Source organism: Mobula hypostoma, chromosome 1 (genome assembly GCF_963921235.1).
Source record: "Mobula hypostoma chromosome 1, sMobHyp1.1, whole genome shotgun sequence".
In the NCBI taxonomy this organism is placed as follows: domain Eukaryota; kingdom Metazoa; phylum Chordata; class Chondrichthyes; order Myliobatiformes; family Myliobatidae; genus Mobula; species Mobula hypostoma.
In genome coordinates, this window is record NC_086097.1 from 27872413 (window position 1) to 27892826 (window position 20414).

At 43.7% G+C, this 20414-nt stretch overlaps 2 protein-coding genes across 7 annotated transcripts in view; both read right to left on the reverse strand.

Annotated features, from left to right (window-relative positions):
- LOC134344939 (uncharacterized) overlaps window positions 1-20414 on the reverse strand; it is a 199510-nt gene that overhangs the window by 173027 nt on the left and 6069 nt on the right. The gene's annotated exons all lie outside the window — the stretch shown is intronic.
- The window catches only part of LOC134344972 (ribosomal protein S6 kinase alpha-5), a 338866-nt gene that overhangs the window by 75234 nt on the left and 243218 nt on the right, over window positions 1-20414 (reverse strand). For all 6 annotated transcript variants that reach the window (XM_063045114.1, XM_063045122.1, XM_063045107.1 and 3 more), the window contains 4 exons: window positions 18498-18601; window positions 15968-16118; window positions 3577-3738; window positions 2918-3043 (listed from right to left, as the gene is read on the reverse strand). In XM_063045114.1, the coding sequence (XP_062901184.1) occupies window positions 2918-3043; window positions 3577-3738; window positions 15968-16118; window positions 18498-18601 (543 nt within the window). The remainder of the gene's footprint in view (window positions 1-2917; window positions 3044-3576; window positions 3739-15967; window positions 16119-18497; window positions 18602-20414) is intronic.

Sequence of the window (20414 nt, forward strand, 5' to 3'; positions counted from 1 at the left end):
AAAATTTCATATGTCGAATATTAATAGCCCAATAATAAAATCTAAAGTTAGGTAATGCTAAACCTCCATCTCTCTTAGCTTTCTGTAAATGTATTTTACCCAGTCTCGGATTCTTATTCTGCCAAATAAATGAAGAAATTTTAGAGTCAACTTTATCAAAAAAAGATTTAGGAACGAAAATTGGTAATGAGCACCTTACAACTCCCTTGGTAGAGATGAAATTCCACCCCACCACCCTATGCTTCGATGTGCATGTGACAAATAAAGCTAATCTTGCTTTTGGATCTGGGACATGCTCCTCTTCTCGTTTTGACCACTGAGAAGGAAGTAGAGGAACTTAAGGACTCACACTGAACAATGTAGAAAAAAGCTTATTTCCTTCTGCCATCAAATTTCTGAATGGCTCATGAATATTATATCTTTTCTCCTTGGTGAATTGGCTGTTTGGATTCAGAACTGGCTTGTGCACAGAAGACAGAAGGTAGTGGTTGAGCTGGAGGTCTGTAATTAAAAGGTTCCACAGGGATCTGTGCTGGGATCTCTGCTGTTTGTGACTTATATAAATGACCTGGATGAAAATGCTAGTAAATTTGCGATGATACCAAGATTGGTGGAATAGTGGATAGTGTAGAAGATTGGCAAAGAATATAGCATGATATAGATCATAAAGTCATAGAAAAGTACTACACAGAAATAGGACCTTTTGCCCATCTAGTCCATAACAAAACCATTCACACTGCCTATTCCCAATGACCTGCAAATGGACCATAGCCCTCCACATCCCTACTATCCATGTATCTCTCCAAACTTCTCTTTAACCTTGAAATCGAGCTCACATGCACCACTTGTGCTGGCAGCTTATTCCATACTCTCACAATCCCCTAAGTGAAGAAGTTTCCCATGATGTTCCCTTAACTATTTATCTTTCACCCTTAAGCCACGACCTCTAGTTGAAGTTTCCCCTAACTTCAGTGGAAAAAGCCTGCTTACATTTACCTTATCTATACCCCTCATAATCTTGTATACCTCTATCAAATTCCTCTTAATCTCCTACGTTCTAAAGAATACAGCCCTAATCTATTCAATCTTTCCTTATAACTTTGGTACTCCAGATCCGATTAAATCCTTGTAAATTTTCTTTGCACTCTTTCAACCTTTCCTGTAGGTAGGTGACCAGAACTGCACACACAATACTCCAAATTAGGCCTCACCAACATCTTATACAACTTCAACATAACATCCCATCTTCTATGCTCAATACACCGATTTATGAAGGCCAATGTGCCAAAAACTTTCTTCGCAACCCTATCTACCTATGATACCACTTTCAATGAATTATGGACTTGTATTCCCAAATCCCTTTGTACTACTACTCATTATTGCCTTGCTGTTCACACTGTACAACCTACCCTGGTTGGTCCTACCAAAGTGCAAAACCTCACACTTGTCTGCATTAATTTCCATCTGTCATTTTTCAGCCCATTTTCCAGCTAATGCAGATCTCTCTGCAAGCCACGATAGCCTTCTTCACTGCCCACTAAACCCCCAATCTTACTGTCATCCGCAAATTTGTTGATCCAGTTAACCACATTATCAACCAGATCATTGATATTGACACCACTCATCACAGGCACCAGTCAAAGAGGCAACCCTCTACTACCACTCTCTGGCTTCTCCCAAGAAGCCAATGTTTAATCCAATTTACTACCTCATCCTGAATGTCAAGTGACTGTACCTTCTTACCCAGCTTCCCATGCAGGACCTTGTCTAATGCCTTACTATCAGTTGCAGATATGGACTGAGAAATGGCAGGTGGAGTTTAACCCAGATAAATATGAGGTGTTGCACCTCGGTGGGGCAAATGCAAGGACCTTAACAGTGTGGCTGAGCAGAGAGACCTTGGGATCCAAGTCCATAGCTCCTTGAAAGTGGCTACACAGATTGATGAGGTGGTTAAGAAGGTTTATGGAATGCTTGCCTTTATTAATGGAGGTATGCTTGCTTTTATTAATCTGGTTAAGACCACATAGAACCAAACCATAGAAACTACAGCACAGAAACAGGCCTTTTGGCCCTTCTTGGCTGTGCCAAACCATTTTCTGCCTAGTCCCACTGACCTGCACACAGACCATATCCCTCCATACACCTCCCATCCATGTATCTGTCCAATTTATTCTTAAATGTTAAAAAAGAACCCGCATTTACCACCTCATCTGGCAGCTCATTCCATACTCCCACCACTCTGGAGTATTGTGTATAGTTCTGGTCGTCCCACTACAGGAAGAATACTAAGGCTTTGGAGAGAGTGCAGAAGAGGTTTACCAAGATGCTTCCTGGTTTAGAGGGCATGTGTTATCATGAGAGGCTAGATAAACTTGGCTTGTTTTCTCTGGAGTGTCAGAGGCTGAGGGAGATCTGATAAGAGGTTTACAAGATTATGAGAGGCATAGATAGAGTGTAGAAAGTATCTGTTTCCCAGGGTTGAAATGTCTAATACCAGAGGGCATGCATTGAAGGTGAGAGGGGTAGGTTCAAGGGAGTTGTGAGGAGTAAGTTTTTTTTTTATTCAGATAGCCGTGGATGCCTGGAATGCATTGCCTGGTTTGGTGGAAGAAGCAAATACATTACAGGCTTTTAAGAGATGTTTGAATAGGCTCATAGATGTAAGGAAGATGGAGGAATAGGGACATGATGTAGGTAGGTGGGATCAGTGTTTGGGTTTTTTTGATTTGCTTTTTAGCTGGTTCTGCAAAAGTCTGTGGGCTGAATGGCCTGTTCTTGTGCATTACTGTTCAATGTCCTTTTGCACCATTTATTTCTGTAATTTATAGTAAGATCATGTGTTTGCATTGTACCATTGCCACAAAGCGACAAAATTCTAAGTCATAAAAGTGTTAATAAATCTGATTGTGAATACCTTCATCATAGCACTCCGTGCAATGGCAGTACTACCAGGGCGATCCACTCCAATATGAAGTTGAATGGGATCAGTCATCACAGCGTTACGCTTGAAGAGAATGGATGGAGCAATGAAAGAATAGCCCTGTCAAGAGAGCACAAAGATTAATCTTTAAACGCTGGTCATGTTTATACAGAGTTTACAGGATTAAAGGAGCCACATTGCACATGATTTATGTATAGGGTCTTTGGTAGTGTAATACAATAGAGGGGAGATGACCAGAAGAAGCATCTGCAGTCCCTTGTGTCTTCTGGCAATTACCTACAAGTTTCTGTTGGTTTTTTTGGACACAAGGCCTTACCATCTGTACTTTTTCTAATTGTTTTAAGGCCACACTTGCCTGTTTGGTTCATACCACTACCACAAGAGTTGTAGGAACCTACATCTCATGTTCTTAATATTATTTACTTATTTATTTACTATCATTTTTTTGTATTTGCACAGTTTATCTCTCTTGCATATTGGTTGCTTGTCAGTCTTAATGTGTAGTTTTTCATTGATTCTATTCTATTTCTCTGCTCTACTGTGAATGCCTGCAAGAAAATGAATCTTAAGGTCATGTAAATTTACTTTAAACTTTGAATCTGATTTAGCAGCTTCATTTTATGGGTACTGACCTGAAAGATCCTATCTGAGTTCTGAGGCAACGCTGCGGGCGAATATGTGGGATCCATTTCTGTGAATTCTTCTGCAAAATTGCTGACATCCAACTCGTCCCTGATGACTGGTTTAAACGGGGCTTCAATGTTTTTGGCAGCTAACTCATCCCAGTTTATTTTCTGCCAAAGCCAAATACAAAGCCGAGGGGTTACTAAGAATGGGCAATAGCAGCTCATTTTAACAGTTCTGTTTTATATACAGTAACATCCCACACACAGAAATAAAATGAGATAGATTTCCATGTGTTAATTAACAAATGCAATTCTAAACACCTGGGAAAAAAAGTTAAACAAAATGCTCTACCTAGAATACATTAGAAAACAATCATTTAAATTTTAACAAAACTACAATACACAATTGGTAACTTATTTTCTTGCTATTTCTCTCCCCTTCCCAGCCATGCTCACCCTTTCTCCAGACACCAAGATTAATAAACTGTATTGACAACACTGTTAACCAGTGGATCCTCTGGTGATTCTCACCCACAAAGCTTGTGCCAGGAAAGTAACAGACAGCAGGAATTATTGTGGCTAAACACTATTCTATCATTACCACTACAAGAAGGTACACGCATTGAGATTAGGTGAGGAGTGACGATTGCTAGCTCATTTTTCTCTTGATAGAATGATTTATTAACCTGCTCAAGTCCAAAATCTGCTGTGTAGTATCAAATTCAGTCAATTTATAAGCAAGTAAATATTTATTTCAATTTAAACTGCTATTAAATTAATTGTCAGTGGCTAATAAGAAAATTATTTATTTCATGAAACCAGATACCCAAGACCCTGAACCGTGCTGTAAGTGGCAGGGATACACCTTTATTAAATGGGGTGGCACAGTACTGTAGTGGTTAGGAGAGGGTAAACAGTGGATCCTCTGGCTGATCCTTATCCACAAAGCTTGTGTCAGGAGAATAGTACCTAGAGAGAATTATCATGGCTGAGCTGTATTCTAAAGATAAAGAGATTAACTTTATTTGTCACATGTGCATCAAAACATTAAGTGAAATGAGCTGTTTGCTTTGAGAATGTGCTGGGGGCAACACACAAGTGTTGCTATGCTTCTGGTGCCAACATATCATAACAGCAATTTACTAATCCTTGGAATATGGTCATGGAAGGAATATATAAACTCCTTACAGGCAGTAGCGGGAATTGAACTCCAATCGTACAGTTGGTGCTGTGGAGTGGTACACTAACAGCTACACTACCATGCTACCCATTACCACCACAGCAAGAGGGTGAGTAAGAAGTGAGGATTGAGGAGTACTACCTCATTTTTCTGTTGATCGTATGAGCTGCTTACCTGCTCAAATTCAACGTCTGCTCTCTAATCCAAAGGGTTTAGTACAATGATGGGTGAACATATCAGAAGGGATATAGTAGCACTGGAGGCAGTCCAAAGGAGATTCGCCAGGCTAATCCTGAGATAAGAGGATTGTCTTATCAAGAGAGGCTAAATTGCTTGGATATGTATTGTCTGCAGTTTATAAGAATGGTGGGTCTTATTGTAACATACTAAAGGGGGCTTGTCAGGGTAAATGTTAAGATGATTTCACTAGTGGGAGAATCTCAAATCAGGGGACTCGTTTTAAAATAAAGGGCCAGTATTTAAAATAAGGTGTGTAGAAATCTCTGATCAAAGAGGGCAGTGAGTTTTTGGAATGAGGTACCTTTGTAAGAAGAATTAATACTTCACAGCTCCAGTGGCTAGGATCCAATCCTGAACCTCAGTGCTGTCTGTGTGGAGTCTGCATGATTTCTCTGTGGCTGCCTCCCACATCCCAAATTTGTGTGGGTTGAAAGATTAATACGAGAAGGCATTATTTTAAAAGATGATCGGAGGGAAGTATGGGGGGGGGGAATGTCAGAGGTAGGTTTTCGTTTATACACAGAAGAGTGCTGGGTGCATGGAACGTCTTTTGCCAGGGGTGGTAGTAGAGGCAGATACATAAGAAACTATTAGATAGGCACATTGATGGAAGGGAAATGGAAGGCTATGTGTGAGGAAAGGGTTAGATTCAGCTTACAATAGGTTAGAAAGTCAGCACAACAATGTGGGCCACAGGGCCTGTACTGAGCTGTACTATTACATGAACTATGTTAATTGTCTACTGTAAATTGCCTTGAGTGTGTACGTGAACAATAGAATCTGGGCAGAAGTCCAGAGAGGATATGCTCCACAGAAAATTAATGGAGGGATGGGATGGCTCTTTGCGGTGCTTCATAGACTTGATCAGCCAAAATGGGCTCTCAGAGGGTTTCAACCCAAAATGGCAACTATCCATTTCCCTTCCAGATGCTGCTTGACCAGCTGAGTTCCTCCAGCAGTTTGTTTGTTGACGTCTTTCTGAGTCATCAGGAAATATGTAACTATATATGAATTGTTGCCTGATGTCTCAGGAAGATAACATTCATCATTAAGTTTTTCACACAGAGAGTGATGGGTGTGTGGAATGCACTGCTGGTGGCGGCAGTGGAAGCAGATACAATAGGGTCTTTTAAGAGCCTCATAGTTGGGTACATGGAGCTTAGAAAAATAGAGGGCTAAGTGCTAGTGAAATTCTAAGCAGTTTCTAGAGTAGGTTATATGGTTGGCACAACACTGTGGGCCGAAAGGCCTGTAACGTGCCGCAGATTTCCATGTTCTTTGTACTATTAAGGTCCCTGAGCATCCAGGATATGCCTTCTTCTCAATACTGCCATCAGGCAGAAGGTATACGAGTCTGAATAACCACACTTCAAGGTTCAACAGCAGCTTATTCCCCACAGTCATCAGGTTCTTGAAACGACCTGAAAAGCCCTAATTCTACCTGAGCTTGCTTCAACTTATTTCCCTCAACTTGCACTAAAGTTGTCTACTTTTTTTGCCCAAGTTATGCATAATAGAAGAGCAGATTATTATTTAAATGGTGAAAGACTGCAGCATACTGTTGTGCAGAGGGACTTAGGAGTGCCTGTGCATGAATCGCAGGTACAACAGGTTATTAAGAAGGCAAATGGAATGTAGGCCTTCATTGCTAGAGGGATTGAATTCAAGAGCAGGGAGGTCGTGCTGCAACTATACAGGGTACTGGTGAGCCGCACCTGGAATACTGTGTGCAGTTCTGGTCTCCATACTTGAGGAAGGATATACTGGCTTTGGAGGCAGTGCAGAAGTTGTTTACCAGGTTGATTCCAGGGATGAAGGGGTTAACCTGTGAGGCGAGATTGAGTTGCCTGGGACTATACTCTCCGGAGTACAGAAGAGTGAGAGGTGATCTTAGAGAAACATACAAAATTTTGAAAGGGATAGATAAGATAGTAGGAAAGTTGTTTCCATTGGTAGGTGAGAACTGGGGGACATTGCCTCAAGATTCAGGGGAGAAGATTTAGGACTGAGATGAGGAGAAGCTGATTTTCCCAGACAGTGGGGAATCTGTGGAATTCTCTGCCCAGGGAAGCAGTTGAGGCTTCCTCACTAAATATATTTAAGAAGCAGTTAGATAGGTTTTCACATAGTAAGGGAATTAAGGGTTATGGGGAAAAAGGCAGGTAGATGGAGCTGAGTTTATGGACAGATCAGCCATGATCTTATTGAATGGCAGGGCAGGTTAGATGGGCCGAATGGCCTACTCCTACTCCTATTTCTTATGTTCTTAAGGTCTTACGTAATTTATGTTAATTTGTTTATCTACCTTATGTTCCCATGTCTGTAATGTACAGTGCTGCTGTTGCAAAAAGCTAATTTTCATGGCATTTATACCTTGGGTATGTATGCTTAGGGGGGCAGGTGAGGTCTGGGCCTGACGTCCTGCTCACCCAGGGAAAGTGAACGTACAATACATCGCCTCTCCTTTCCCGGTGTAGTGATCGCCGCGTGGTCACTGTCTGGCCTGCTAGGCAGGAGGCCACTGCAACTGGCCTCTCCTACATTACTGCATCCGAGCGTTCAGCGGTATAACTGGATGGGTAGGCTGGGTTCGTTAGCCTTGGTTGGCAGCCAGCCTAAGAGAAGGACAACTCTGAATCCAAACTCGGGCAGGTGGGGCTCGTTAACCTTGTCAGGCCATCCAGTAGTAGTAGTAGTCATACTTTATTAATCCCGAGGGAAATTGGTTTTCGGTACAGTTGCTCCATAAATAATAAATAGTAATAGAACCATAAATAGTTAAATAGTAATATGTAAATTATGCCAGGAAATTATGAAATAAGTCCAGGACCAGCCTATTGGCTCAGAGTGTCTGACCCTCCAAGGGAGGAGTTGTAAAGTTTGATGGCCATAGGCAGGAATGACTTCCTATGACGCTCTGTGTTGCATCTCGGTGGGATGAGTCTCTGGCTGAATGTACTCCTGTGCCCACCCAGTACATTATGTAGTGGATGGGAGACATTGACCAAGATGGCATGCAACTTAGACAGCATCCTCTTTTCAGACACCACCGTCAGAGAGTCCAGTTCCATCCCCACAACATCACTGGCCTTACGAATGAGTTTGTTGATTCTGTTGGTGTCTGCCACCCTCAGCCTGCTGCCCAGCACACAACAGCAAACATGATAGCACTGGCCACCACAGACTCGTAGAACATCCTCAGCATCATCTGGCAGATGTTAAAGGACCTCAGTCTCCTCAGAAAATAGAGACGGCTCTGACCCTTCTTGTAGACAGCCTCAGTGTTCTTAGACCAGTCCAGTTTATTGTCAATTCGTATCCCCAAGTATTTGAAGGACATTCCAACGTAAATCCTACAACCTGAGGACCTCGCTGTCACCATCCCAGCTTGCCAGGCTATGGCAGATGAACCCCAGGTGTAAAGGGTGGGGCCAGAACCGCACAAACTGCACTCCACCTAAAATACCATTGCACAGGCCGAAGGACATACTCACGTCTACGACCATCCTCCCCAACCATTCATCAAGCCTTGCAGCGATGGGAAAGGGGCGAAAACGGCAGGAGGAAGATGACACTGGAAGCCGCAGTTGCGATCCTGCATACAGGCAGTTCAGGTGTATGGGTCATCTGATGTTGACCCCAGAGACAACAATATCATTCGGCAGCACCCTGAGCGACCAAGCAGCCTTCTCTAGGGACAGCACTGCTTGCTCCACACGGAGAGGGGCCTAGAAAAGGTGGCCTAACCAAAGCTCGTTTCCATTTCCCCCAGTTGGCTAGCGCGGTCAATGGACATCCTCAAATGCGGTCGAACAACAACAAAAAAGAAAAGGTACACACCTGCCTCACAAGGAGTGCAAGGACTAAAGCTTGCATGCTGGAACATCAGGACCATGCTCGATACAGCAGACAGTGGTCGTCCAGGACGATGCTCCGCTCTAGTTGCGCATGAACTTTCAAGACTGAATGTCGACATCACTGCTCTCAGTGAAGTCTGCTTCCCAGAGGAAGGCAACCTTCAAGAACATGGCGCCGGCTACACCTCTACTGGTTGGGCAAGCCAGAGACTGAGAGACGCCTTTCTGGCATTGGCTTTATGGTCAGGTACTCCATTGCCTCCAAACTTGAAAAATTGCCAACGGGTCACTCCGACTGCATCATCTCCATGCGCCTCCCACTTTGAACCAAGCAGCATGCCACACTCTTCAAGCAGATCCTGCAGAAAAGGACAAGTTTTACACTGATCTGCGCAACCTCGTACGGAACGCCCCTGCAGATGACAAGGTCTTCAACCTTGGCGACTTCAATGCCAGAGTAGGCCAAGATTCAGAAGCCTGGAAAGGAGTACTTGGCAAACGTGGTGCTGGAAACTGCAACAACAACAGGCCCCTTCTGTTAAGAGTTTTGCGCAGAGCAGCAACTCACCATCACCAACAACATTTTCCAGCAGAAAGACAGTCTGAAGACAACCTGGATGCATCTTCAGTCCAAGCATTGGCACCTCATAGACTACATCTTGGTGCGCCAGAGAGACCTTTGGGATGTCTTACTCACCCGAGTGACGCCCAGCGCAGAGTGTCATATGGACCATCGTCTTGTCTGCTGCAAACTCAGTCTCCATTTCAAGCCCAAGCCAAAAAGTGGAGGTGCTCCAAGGAAGAAGCTTCAGGTTGGCAACCTCCAGTCAGCTGAAGTGAAAGCTGACTTTCAGACGAATCTTCAGTCAAGGCTTCAGGATCCCTGCTTCCCCACAGACACCTCTCCAGAAGTGCTTTGGGAATACCTAAAAACCACCATTCTCAAAATCTCTGAAGTCATCCTAGGGTTTTCCACAAAGAAGAACAAGGACTGGTTCAATGAAAACAACCAGGAGATCCAAGAATTGCTGGCGAAGAAGAGATCCGCCCACCAGGCGCACCTTGCTCAGCCGTCTTGTCCTAATAAGAAAGCAGCCTTCCGCCTTGTATGCAGCAACCTCCAGAGCATGTTTTGAGAGATTCAGAACGTGTGGTGGACCAACCTCGCAAAGAGAACTCAGCTTTGCACAGACACTGGTGACTACAGAGGTTTTTATAAAGCCCTGAGAGCGGTGTACAGCCCTTGCACCAGGTCCAGAGTCCCTTGCACAGTGCAGACGGTCAGGCACTCTTCACAGACAAGGCGTCCATCCTGAACCGGTGGTCGGAACATTTCCAGACTCTCTTCAGCGCCAACCGCATGGTCCAAGACTCAGCAATTCATTGCATCCCACAACAGCCAGAAAAAACAGAACTGGACAAGATTCCAACCCTAGAAGAGACAGTCAAGGCCACAGAGCAGCTGAAAAGCAGCAAGGCAGCGGGAGTTAATGGAATCCTACCTGAGATTTGGAAGCATGGGGGCCCAGCATTACACACCAAACTCCATGAGTTCTTTGTCTGCAGCTGGGAACGAAGTAAACTACCACAGGACCTCCGTGATGCAGTCATCATTGCCCTGTATAAGAACAAGGGAGAAAAGTCCGACTGCTCCAACTACCAGTTGATAACTCTGCTATCGCAGGAAAAATCCTCGCAGGAGTACTCTGAACAGATCGGTGCCCATCATTGCAGAAGAACAACACCTCCCAGAGAGCCAGTGTGGCTTCAGAGCCAACAGGAGCACCACCAACATGGTATTTGTTCTCAGGCAGTTCCACGAGAAATGCAGGGAACAGAACAAGGGATTGTATGTGACGTTCGTTGACCTTACCAAAGCGTTCGACACTGTGAGCAGGGAAGGCCTGTGGCGAATCATGGAACGACTGGGATGCCCTCCAAAGTTCCTCAGCATGGTCATCCAGCTACATGAAGATCAGCGTGGCCAAACCAGACACAACGACGACCTCTCGGAACCCTTCCCAATAGGCGACGGGATAAAGCAAGGCTGCGTCCTCGCGCTGACTCTCTTCACCATCTTCTTCAGCATGATGCTTGAAAAGGGCCACAGAAGACCTTGATGACGAGGACGGTGTTTACATCCAATACCGCACCGATGGCAGTCTGTTCAACCTGAGGCGATTATAGTCCCACACCAAGACATTGGAGCAACTCATCCGAGAGCTACTCGTCACAGACAATGCTGCCCTTGTTGCCCACACAGAGACAGCCCTGCAGCGTATAACATCCTGCTTCGCAGAGGCTGCCGAGCTCTTTGGATCGGTAGTCAGCTTGAAGAAGACAGAAGTTCTCCATCAGCCCGTGCCTCAGGAAAATTACCACCCTCCCTGCATCACCATCGGTGAGGTAGAGTTGAAGACAGTCCACCAGTTCAGCTACCTGGGGTGCACCATCTCATCAGATGCCAAGATTGACAACAGACTGGCAAAGGCAAACAGCGCATTCAGCAGGCTGTACAAGAGAGTCTGGAACAACAAGCATTTGAAGAAAGGCACAAAGATCAGCGCGTACAGAGCCGTTGTACTGACCACCCTCCTGTATGGCTCCGAGTCGTGGGTCACCTACCGTCACCACCTACGACTCCTTGAGCGTTTCCACCAGCGCTGCCTCCGCACCATCCTCAACATCCACTTGAGTGACTTCGTCACCAACATCGAAGTCCTCAAACAGGCGGAGGTCACCAGCATCGAGGCCATGCTGTTGAAGATGCAGCTGCGCTGGGCAGGGCACATCTCTAGGATAGAGGATCATCGCCTGCTGTATGGCAAACTCTCCACTGGCCACCATGACAGAGGGGCACCGAAGAAGAGGTACCAGGACTCTCTGAAGAAATCCCTTGGTGCCTGACACACTGACCATCGTCAGTGGTCTAATCTAGCCTCCGATCGCGAGGCCTGGTGACACACCATTCATCAGTCTGTCTCCTCCTTCGAGAACGCACGCAGGGCTGGCATTGAGGACAAAAGGAGACAGGCCCCGGGGACTTATCTGTCCTAATGTATTTTAACAACTCCAACACTTCCTCTCCCTTAATATCAACATGCTCCAGAACATCAACCTCACTCATATTGTCCTCACCATCATCAAGTTCCCTCTCATTGGTGAATACTGAAGAGAAGTATTCATTGAGGACCTCGCTCACTTCCACAGCCTCCAGGAACATCTTCCCACCTTTATCTCTAATCGGGCCTACCTTCACTCCTGTCATCCTTTTATCCTTCACATAATTGAAGAATGCCTTGGGGATCTCCTTTACCCTACTCGCCAAGGCCTTCTCATGCCCCCTTCTTGCTTTTCTCAGCCCCTTAAGCTCCTTTCTTGCTTCCCTATATTCCTGAATAGACCCATCTGATCCTTGCTTCCTAAACCTCATGTATGCTGCCTTCTTCCACCTGACTAGATTTTCCACCTCACTTGTCACCCATGGTTCCTTCACCCTACCATTCTTTATCTTCCTCACCGGGACAAATTTATCCCCGACATCCCGCAAGAGATCTCTAAACATCGACCACATGTCCATAGTACATTTCCCTGCAAAAACATCATCCCAATTCACACCCGCAAGTTCTAGCCTTATAGCCTCATAATTTGACTTTCCCCAATTAAAAATTCTCCTGTCCTCTCTGATTCTATCCTTTTCCATGATAATGCTAAAGGCCAGGGAGCGGTGGTCACTGTCCCCCAGATGCTCACCCACTGAGAGATCTGTGACCTGACCCGGTTCATTTCCTAGTACTAGATCTAGTATGGCATTCCCCCTAGTCAGCCTGTCCACCGACTGTTACAGGAAATCGTCCTGGACACACCTAACAAACTCTGCCCCATCTAAACCCTTGGAACTAATCAGGTTACAATCAATATTAGGGAAGTTAAAGTCACCCATGATAACAACCCTGTTATTTTTGTACCTTTCCAAAATCTGCCTCCCAATCTGCTCCTCTGTATCTCTGCTGCTACCAGGGGGCCTATAGAATACCCCCAATAGAGTAACTGCTCCCTTCCTGTTCCTGACTTCCACCCATATTGACTCAAAAGAGGATCCTGCTACATTACCCACCCTTTCTGTAGCTGTAATAGTATCCCTGACCAGTAATGCCACCCCTCCTCCCCTTTTTCCGCCCTCTCTATCCCTTTTAAAGCACTGAAATCCAGGAATATTGAGAATCCATTCCTGCCCTGGTGCCAGCCAAGTCTCTTGTGACAAAAGAACCAGTTATCAGAAGATTGATGCTGATAAGAGGACAATGGGGGAACATGCAAGGTGCTAATAAGAGAGAGACGAGAGAGATTACCGAAAGGAGACACAGTTCCGAGTATTGTCAGAGACTGGTGGCTTTGAACCCTGAACTGTTTGAAGTTGGATGGAATCCTGAACTGTTTGAAGTTTGATGGACAGGTGATACCCCAGCAGGGGGGATAAAAAGGGACAGGTTCGCTAAGGCAACAGACACACGACACCACGAGGTAACGAGACCCTGGAAGCGGTGTGCCCCCACAAGTTGCTGGGAGTTTTGGAGGTCTGGTCACGGGATCAGCCATAGACGCACAGGGTAGAAAGATACGGTCGGGCGGGAACCCGGTGTGTGTGTCCGCCCTTGCCTGGGTGCCGGGTTCACCGCAGAAGAACGATCGTATCTGGAATGGAGGGGTCACAGTCGGTGACCTCAGAAGACATTACAAAGGGCTCACCCGAAAGCTAACTGCGAGGAATATCGAAGGTCTGTGTGGAATCCGTTTTGAATATTCATTGGCTTTCGCTCTCTCTCTTCTCCCCGCCCCAACGGCACAACAGCGATTACTGTGAACTGAACTGAACTCAATTGAACTGAACTTTGCGTCACTTGAAACTGATCATTTACCCCTAGACTGCGATAGAGCTTGATTGATTCTATTATCCTAGTTCTGTATACATGTGTGTTTTATCATTGCTAAACTGTTGCATTTATATCCTTTTGATTAGAGTACTGTGTTATTTATTTCTTTAATAAAACTTTCTTAGTTCCAGTAATCCAGACTCCAACTAAGTGGTCCATTTCTGCTGGTTTGGCAACCCAGTTACGGGGTACATAACACTCTGTAATGGCCACTACATCATAATTCCATGTATTTATATGGGAAAAATTTGTGAGTGTACGCAGACCCAAAAAATAACCTACTAAATCATGCCAAATAACACATAAAACCTAAAATAACAGTAGCATATAGTAAAAGCAGGAATGATATGTTAAATATACAGCCTATATTAAGTAGAAATACTTCTCTGCAATCATTGCTGCACTGTCCACCATAGCGAAAATCTCACGCAAGCACTCTCGGCAGAAACACTCGGCGCAAGCCCTCTTGGCAGAAGCACTCTCTCCAGTAACCTTTAAGCTATGAAGCTGCCAAGTCATACCAAATAACTCATAAAAATACACAGCCTATATAAAGTAGAAATAATGTATGTACAGTGTAGTATAACTTACCGGAATCGCGAAGACAGCGAGCACACTGATGATGGTGTGTTAGGCTGAGTCGTCGGAGGTTGGTGTAGTGGGAAACTGGGGTGTCATCTCATCGTCGTCTGTTTCCATCAGGGCAGGCAGGTCATCTTCTGTGTCTGCCTGCCTTGATGTCGAAGGTCGAGGTTCGTCGTCTGCTGCGGCTGATGTGGAAGGCTTGAAAAACAACAGTATGCTCGACTGCTTAGCCTCGCGCATTTTTCTATCGTACAGATCTTTGTAAGCACTCAAACCATCCTGCAAATATGCCCTAAACCTACGTAGTCTTTCAAAATTAAAGTCGTACTTTTCTGCAATCATTGCAGTGTTGTCAACTGCAGCAAAAATCTCACTCAGCTGCTTCACGTTCAGTTCCTGGATGACTTCACTTTTGGTCCATTCGCTACTGCATTTGGTTTCGATTGTTATCCTTTCCTCTTCCAATTGCATCAGCTCTTCATCTATCAGTTCTTGGTCATGGGATGCCAAAACCTCTTCAACATCATGTTCGTCAACTTCCACAAGCCAAACTCACTTTGTCCTTACTTCGTTCATCACAATCGAAACGCTTAATTATGTCTAGTTTTACACTAAGTGTAACAGCCTTACGAGCTCTTTTAGGCTTTTCCGATACCTTAGAACTCATCTCGCTAACAGATGCTCAAAAGAAATTGACATAAAGCACAGATGCTCACAGGCACGTGTTTAAGCAATGCCGACTAAAATGCAGTTCCGGGGGAGGAGCTTGGCTGCTCGAGGCGCGCGCTGCCTTTTATCGCGCGCTGCCTTTTTTCATGTGCTGCCTTTTTCGTGCGCTGCTTTTGTCACATGCTGCCTTTTTTCGTAACAGTGAGAACACCTTCTGTTAACGAAAACAGGTAACTAATGTAGGTCTTTCGTAATAGTGAGGTGTTGTAAAGCGAACGTTCAAAAAGCGGGGGACACCTGTATCTCAGTTGATAATGACAAGATAGGCTGTTTGACATGTTCCATTTAGTATTACTCTATTACTATTGCTGATAGTGACACTTGCCACAAAACTTTCAATTCAGTGGCTGAAGCCAAGTTGTCAAAGAGTTCAAAAGGCACAAATACCTATTTATTATCTGTTGAACAGTTAAAAGTATTGATGAAGTGTTAGAATTTGGGTTTGCTAGAAAATACTTAATGGAAGGTCTGAACTGAGGCTCCAATTATTTTATTGGGGATTATAAGACTGAGGATGAAAATACAAAAGGGCTTTGATATTCATGATTGTTTTCAAGTGTTTCTAATTTTTTTATTTATTTGCTTCCACAATATTAAGAATACTTCTTAATTTTTAAATACACTATTTTATTATTTTTAAATGTTGCTAAAGTTTTACTTCCAGCAAAGCTGGGTTCTAGTGAGTTTTGGACTGGAGACTCAGTTACAAGGAGTCAGGAGGATGCAGATGGTGATTTTGGCTGAAGATGTAGCTCAATGTTTCCAACCAGCTCGTGTGTTAAAACAGGATTCCCCTGACAACCAGTGAAAGGACTACATTGATGAATATTAACCACAGAAAATACTCCAGATTCCAATGTCATCTTTCTCACCTGAAAGAAGGGGTGAGATTTAATTTCCTCAGCACCTCCTGGACCAGAACCCAACCTTTTTTTGGGGTCTTTAACGAGCAGTTTCTTCATTATGTCTTTTGCTAAAGGACCAATTTCTGGGGGATAAGGAGGATCACTTTTTAGAATTCTCCTAGGAAAGAAGAAAACTTGTGCAATTGTTAAACTGCAAAAGCCGACATGATCATTCAACAACAGTATTATGACAAGAAATTCTGCAGATACTGGAAGTCCAGAGTAACAAACACAAACAGCTGCAGGTGCTCACCATATCAGACAGTATCTATGGAGAGGAATAAACAGTCAGTCCTGATAAGAGGTCTCAGCCTGAAATGCTGACTGTTTATTCTCCTCCATATATACTGCTTGACCTGTGGAGTTCCTCCAGCACTTGGTGTGTGATCATTCAAACAGCTTGTATACTATCCTTCAAAATCATAATGAATTGGGTAAAAATATCTGGGAGAATTACCAATTCTGGGCTTAGAGAGATAAATTCAAAAATGCTTTGATGAATTTGACAAATAATTCTAAGCCATTTAAGGTATGTCAGAAACCATCAAATGTAACAGGTAAAAATTTGTATTTGGAGCAATAGCAGATGACTGTCAAAATTAGAACTAATTCAATAACAAGGTAAAACAGAAAGAAACTGGCTTCTGGGGCTTTTTACTCAGGAATGGAATGGATGATCTGGGAGAAATGCAACATTCTTGTATAAGGGATCTAAATCATTATTCTGGAGCAAATTAAGAAAGCACAAAAGGGAGCACTCAAAGTTTAAGACCATCAGGAAATGCCTCTTTACTAAAAGTAGTTACATAACCCAACCTTGTCTACCTCTTCCCTTCACCTTTTCATATGAGCTATTTCCCCTCTTTTTTTCTGATCCAGATGAAAGGCATTAACCTGAAATGATGTCTGTCCATTTGCTCCTATGAATGCTGCCTGACCTGCTGAGCTCCTCCAGCAATCATGTGCTGGCTTTGAATAGTATTCTACATAAAATAGTGGAGGAAAAACCCAGAACCAATTAAAAATCACCGAATGGAGAGCCTATACAGAAGATTCAAAGATTAAGTAGTTCAACTGAAAAGACTGTAGAAAAGAGTTACAAGGATGATTCCGGAACTAGAGGGACTGAGTTATAAGGAGAGGTTGGTCAGGCTTAGGAGAATGAGGTGCAACCTTATAAAAACGTTTAAAATTAAGAGCCATAGATAAGGTAGCTGGTAACAGTCTTTTTGCCAGGACAGCAGTCCAAAAATAGACAGCATAGATTTAGGGTTCGAAGGGAAAAATTTAAAAGAGAGCTGAGGAATGACTTTTTCAAGCAGAAGGCGGTGAATTAGTGGAACAAGCTGCCAGAGGAAGTGGTTGAGGCAGATCATTTATCATTTAAGAAGCTGGGACTATTGTTGTTTGTCATCTATATCAACAATGTGGATGATAATGTGGTTAACTGGATCACAAATTTGCAGATGACACCAAGATTGCAGACGTGGTGAACAGCAAAGACGATCATGGCTTGCAGCGGGATCTGGACCCTTTGGAAAATAGGAGTTGAAAAATATGGCAGATGGAATTTAATGTAGGCAAGTGCAAAGTGTTGCCCTTCGGTACGACCGACCAGGGTAGGTCTTAAACAGTGAATGGCAGGGCACTGAGGAGCGTGATAGAACAAAGGGATCTGGGAATGAGGTCCATAATTAATTGAAAGTGGTGTCAATATTAAAAGTGTTGTAAAGAAAACTTTTGATACATTGGCCTTCACAAATCAAAGTACAGAGTACACGAGATGGGATGTTATATTGAAGTTATACAAGACATTGGCGAGGCCTAATTTGGAGTACTGTGTGCAGCTTTGGTCTCCTACCAACAGGAAAGATGTAAATAAAGTTGACAGAATACAGAGAAAATTTATAAGGATGTTGCCAGGTCTGAAGGACTAAAGTTATATGGAAAGATTGAATAGGTTAGGACTTTATTCCTTGGAACATCAAAGATTTGATAGATGTATACAAAATTATGTGGGGTGTAGAAAGGTAAATGCAAGCAGGCTTTTTCCACTGAGGTTGGGTGGGACTACAACTAGAGGTGAAAGGTTTAAGGGGAACAAGAAGGGAAATGCCTTCATTTAGTGGGTTGTGAGAGTGTGGAATGTGCTGCCAGTGCAAGTGGTGCATGCGAGCTCGATTTTGATGGTTAAGAGAAATTTGAATAGGTACATTAATGGTAGGGGTATGAGGGCTATGGTACCAGTGCAGGTCGATGGGAGTAGGCAGCTTAAAATGGCTTGTCATGGACTATATGGTTCAAAGGGCCTATTTTTTTGCTGTACTTTTCTATGACTCTAAGCACTTGGATAGATACTTGGAGGGTTGGGGCTTGGAGAAAGATGGGCTGAATTTATTTATTTAATTTTATCTTTGTGAAAGAACGATTTGGATAGTCTTTTTCACCTGCAGTTAAATGATAAAGTCTGTGTTACAAAAGAAATTGCACTCCTTACTTTGAAATCTCGGCTTGTGAATTTTTTTCTCCATCGACAGTAAAGGGCGATGCTCCAGTTTTTAGCTCATACATCAGCACCCCAAGGCTCCACCAATCTACAGCCTAAGCAAAGAAGAGGGCTAGATTAATTTACAATAGGATTGTACATCATACAATCTAACATACCACATTTATTACAAAGTACAGAGAAAATCCAGTTTGTTCAGTATTGCCCTTTGTTGAGCATTTAAATCACAGCACAATCCTTCGAAGTTAATTTGTCGGCCAAGAACAGCTCCCAGCTTGGCATGATTTTGTTTACAATTATGAAGTGCAATATTTGATGCATCCATTAAAAATAAAACCAGAGCTGGCAACACAACAGCTTCAATGTTAAGCATTTTTGGTCCTCAGCTGTGGAAAACTGAATCAGTTATGCATATCCAGGTTCATTCAGCTCCCACCTCACCTCACACTGCCAAGGGTGACAATGGAGAAGAGGCCACTTTTCAAAAAGTCTGGTGGAGAAACCAATTTTGCCACTTTTGAGAAAGCCACTTGTTGTAGATGGGCTTTTCCCAATCAGAAAATTCCATGAACACTGGGAAATAAATAACACAGGATGAAGAGAAGAGGCATTGCATGACAAAAATAACTGCAGCAATGAAAATCGCTAATCACTATTAAGCCGACATACAAGAGATTAAAAGCAAATTGTAACAAATCTCTGTTGATGTCACGCAAACCCACATCATGATGAAGACTGCCAGACTTACAGATATATCATAAATTCTTGGATTATTTAAATGACACCCAAGGCTGTTTAGCCTCTCATGTCTTTGCTAGACAAAGAAAACAATGTTACAATTGGCTAAACCACTTCTGTTCCCTTGCAGGCTAATGTTTTAAACATCGGTGCCAGTCACACAACTTTTTATATGATGCTGCAACATGCACGCTACTGAGTACCTAGCCCCGTGAAACCCCTCAAATAAAAACATCTTTGCCTCCTGCTACTAAATTTTGAATGCAATTTGCCTGAAACACAGAAGGTGGACAATTAGTAAGTCATTTGGTCCTTTGAGTCTGCTCCACAATTCAATATAACCAAAGCAAACTGCCCCTTTCAGAACCATATTGACGTCCTTTCTCCCCATATCAGCACTTGGAGCTATGATGCTGTGGCCATTACAGAGACTTGGATGGCTCAGGGGCAGGAATGGCTACTTAAGAGTGCCAGGCTTTAGATGTTTCAGAAAGGTCAGGGAGGGAGGCAAAAGAGGTGGGGACGCGGCACTGCTGATCAGAGATAGTGTCACGGCTGCAGAACAGGAGGAAGTCATGGAGGGATTGTCCACTCAGTGTTTGTGGGTGGAAGTTAGGAACAGCAAGACCACCCAATAGTAACTGAGACATCGAGGAGTAAATAGGCAGACAGATTCCGGAAAGATGTAATAATAACAGGGTTGTAGTGGTGGGAGATTTTAATTTCCCTAATATTGATTGGCATCTCCCTAGAGCAGCGGTCCCCAACCACCGGGCTCACAACCGGTACCGGGCCGTGAGGAAACTATATGAGTCAGCTGCACCCTTCCTCATTCCCTGTCATGCACTGTTGAACTTGAACATAGGGTTGCCAACTGTCCCATATTTGCCGGGACATCCTGTATATTGGGCTAAATTGGTTTGTCTCATACGGGACCACCCTTGTCCCATATTTCCCCCGCTAAGGTAGAGCGTTCCTATGAAACCTTTTGTGCCAAAATGGCGTGAAGCGAAGAAGCAATTACCATTGATTTATATGGGAAAAATTTTTGAGCATTCCCAGACCCAAGAAATAACCGAACAAATCATACCAAATGATTCATAAAACCGAAAATAAATAACACTAACATATAGTAAAAGCAGGAATGATATGATAAATACACAGCCTATA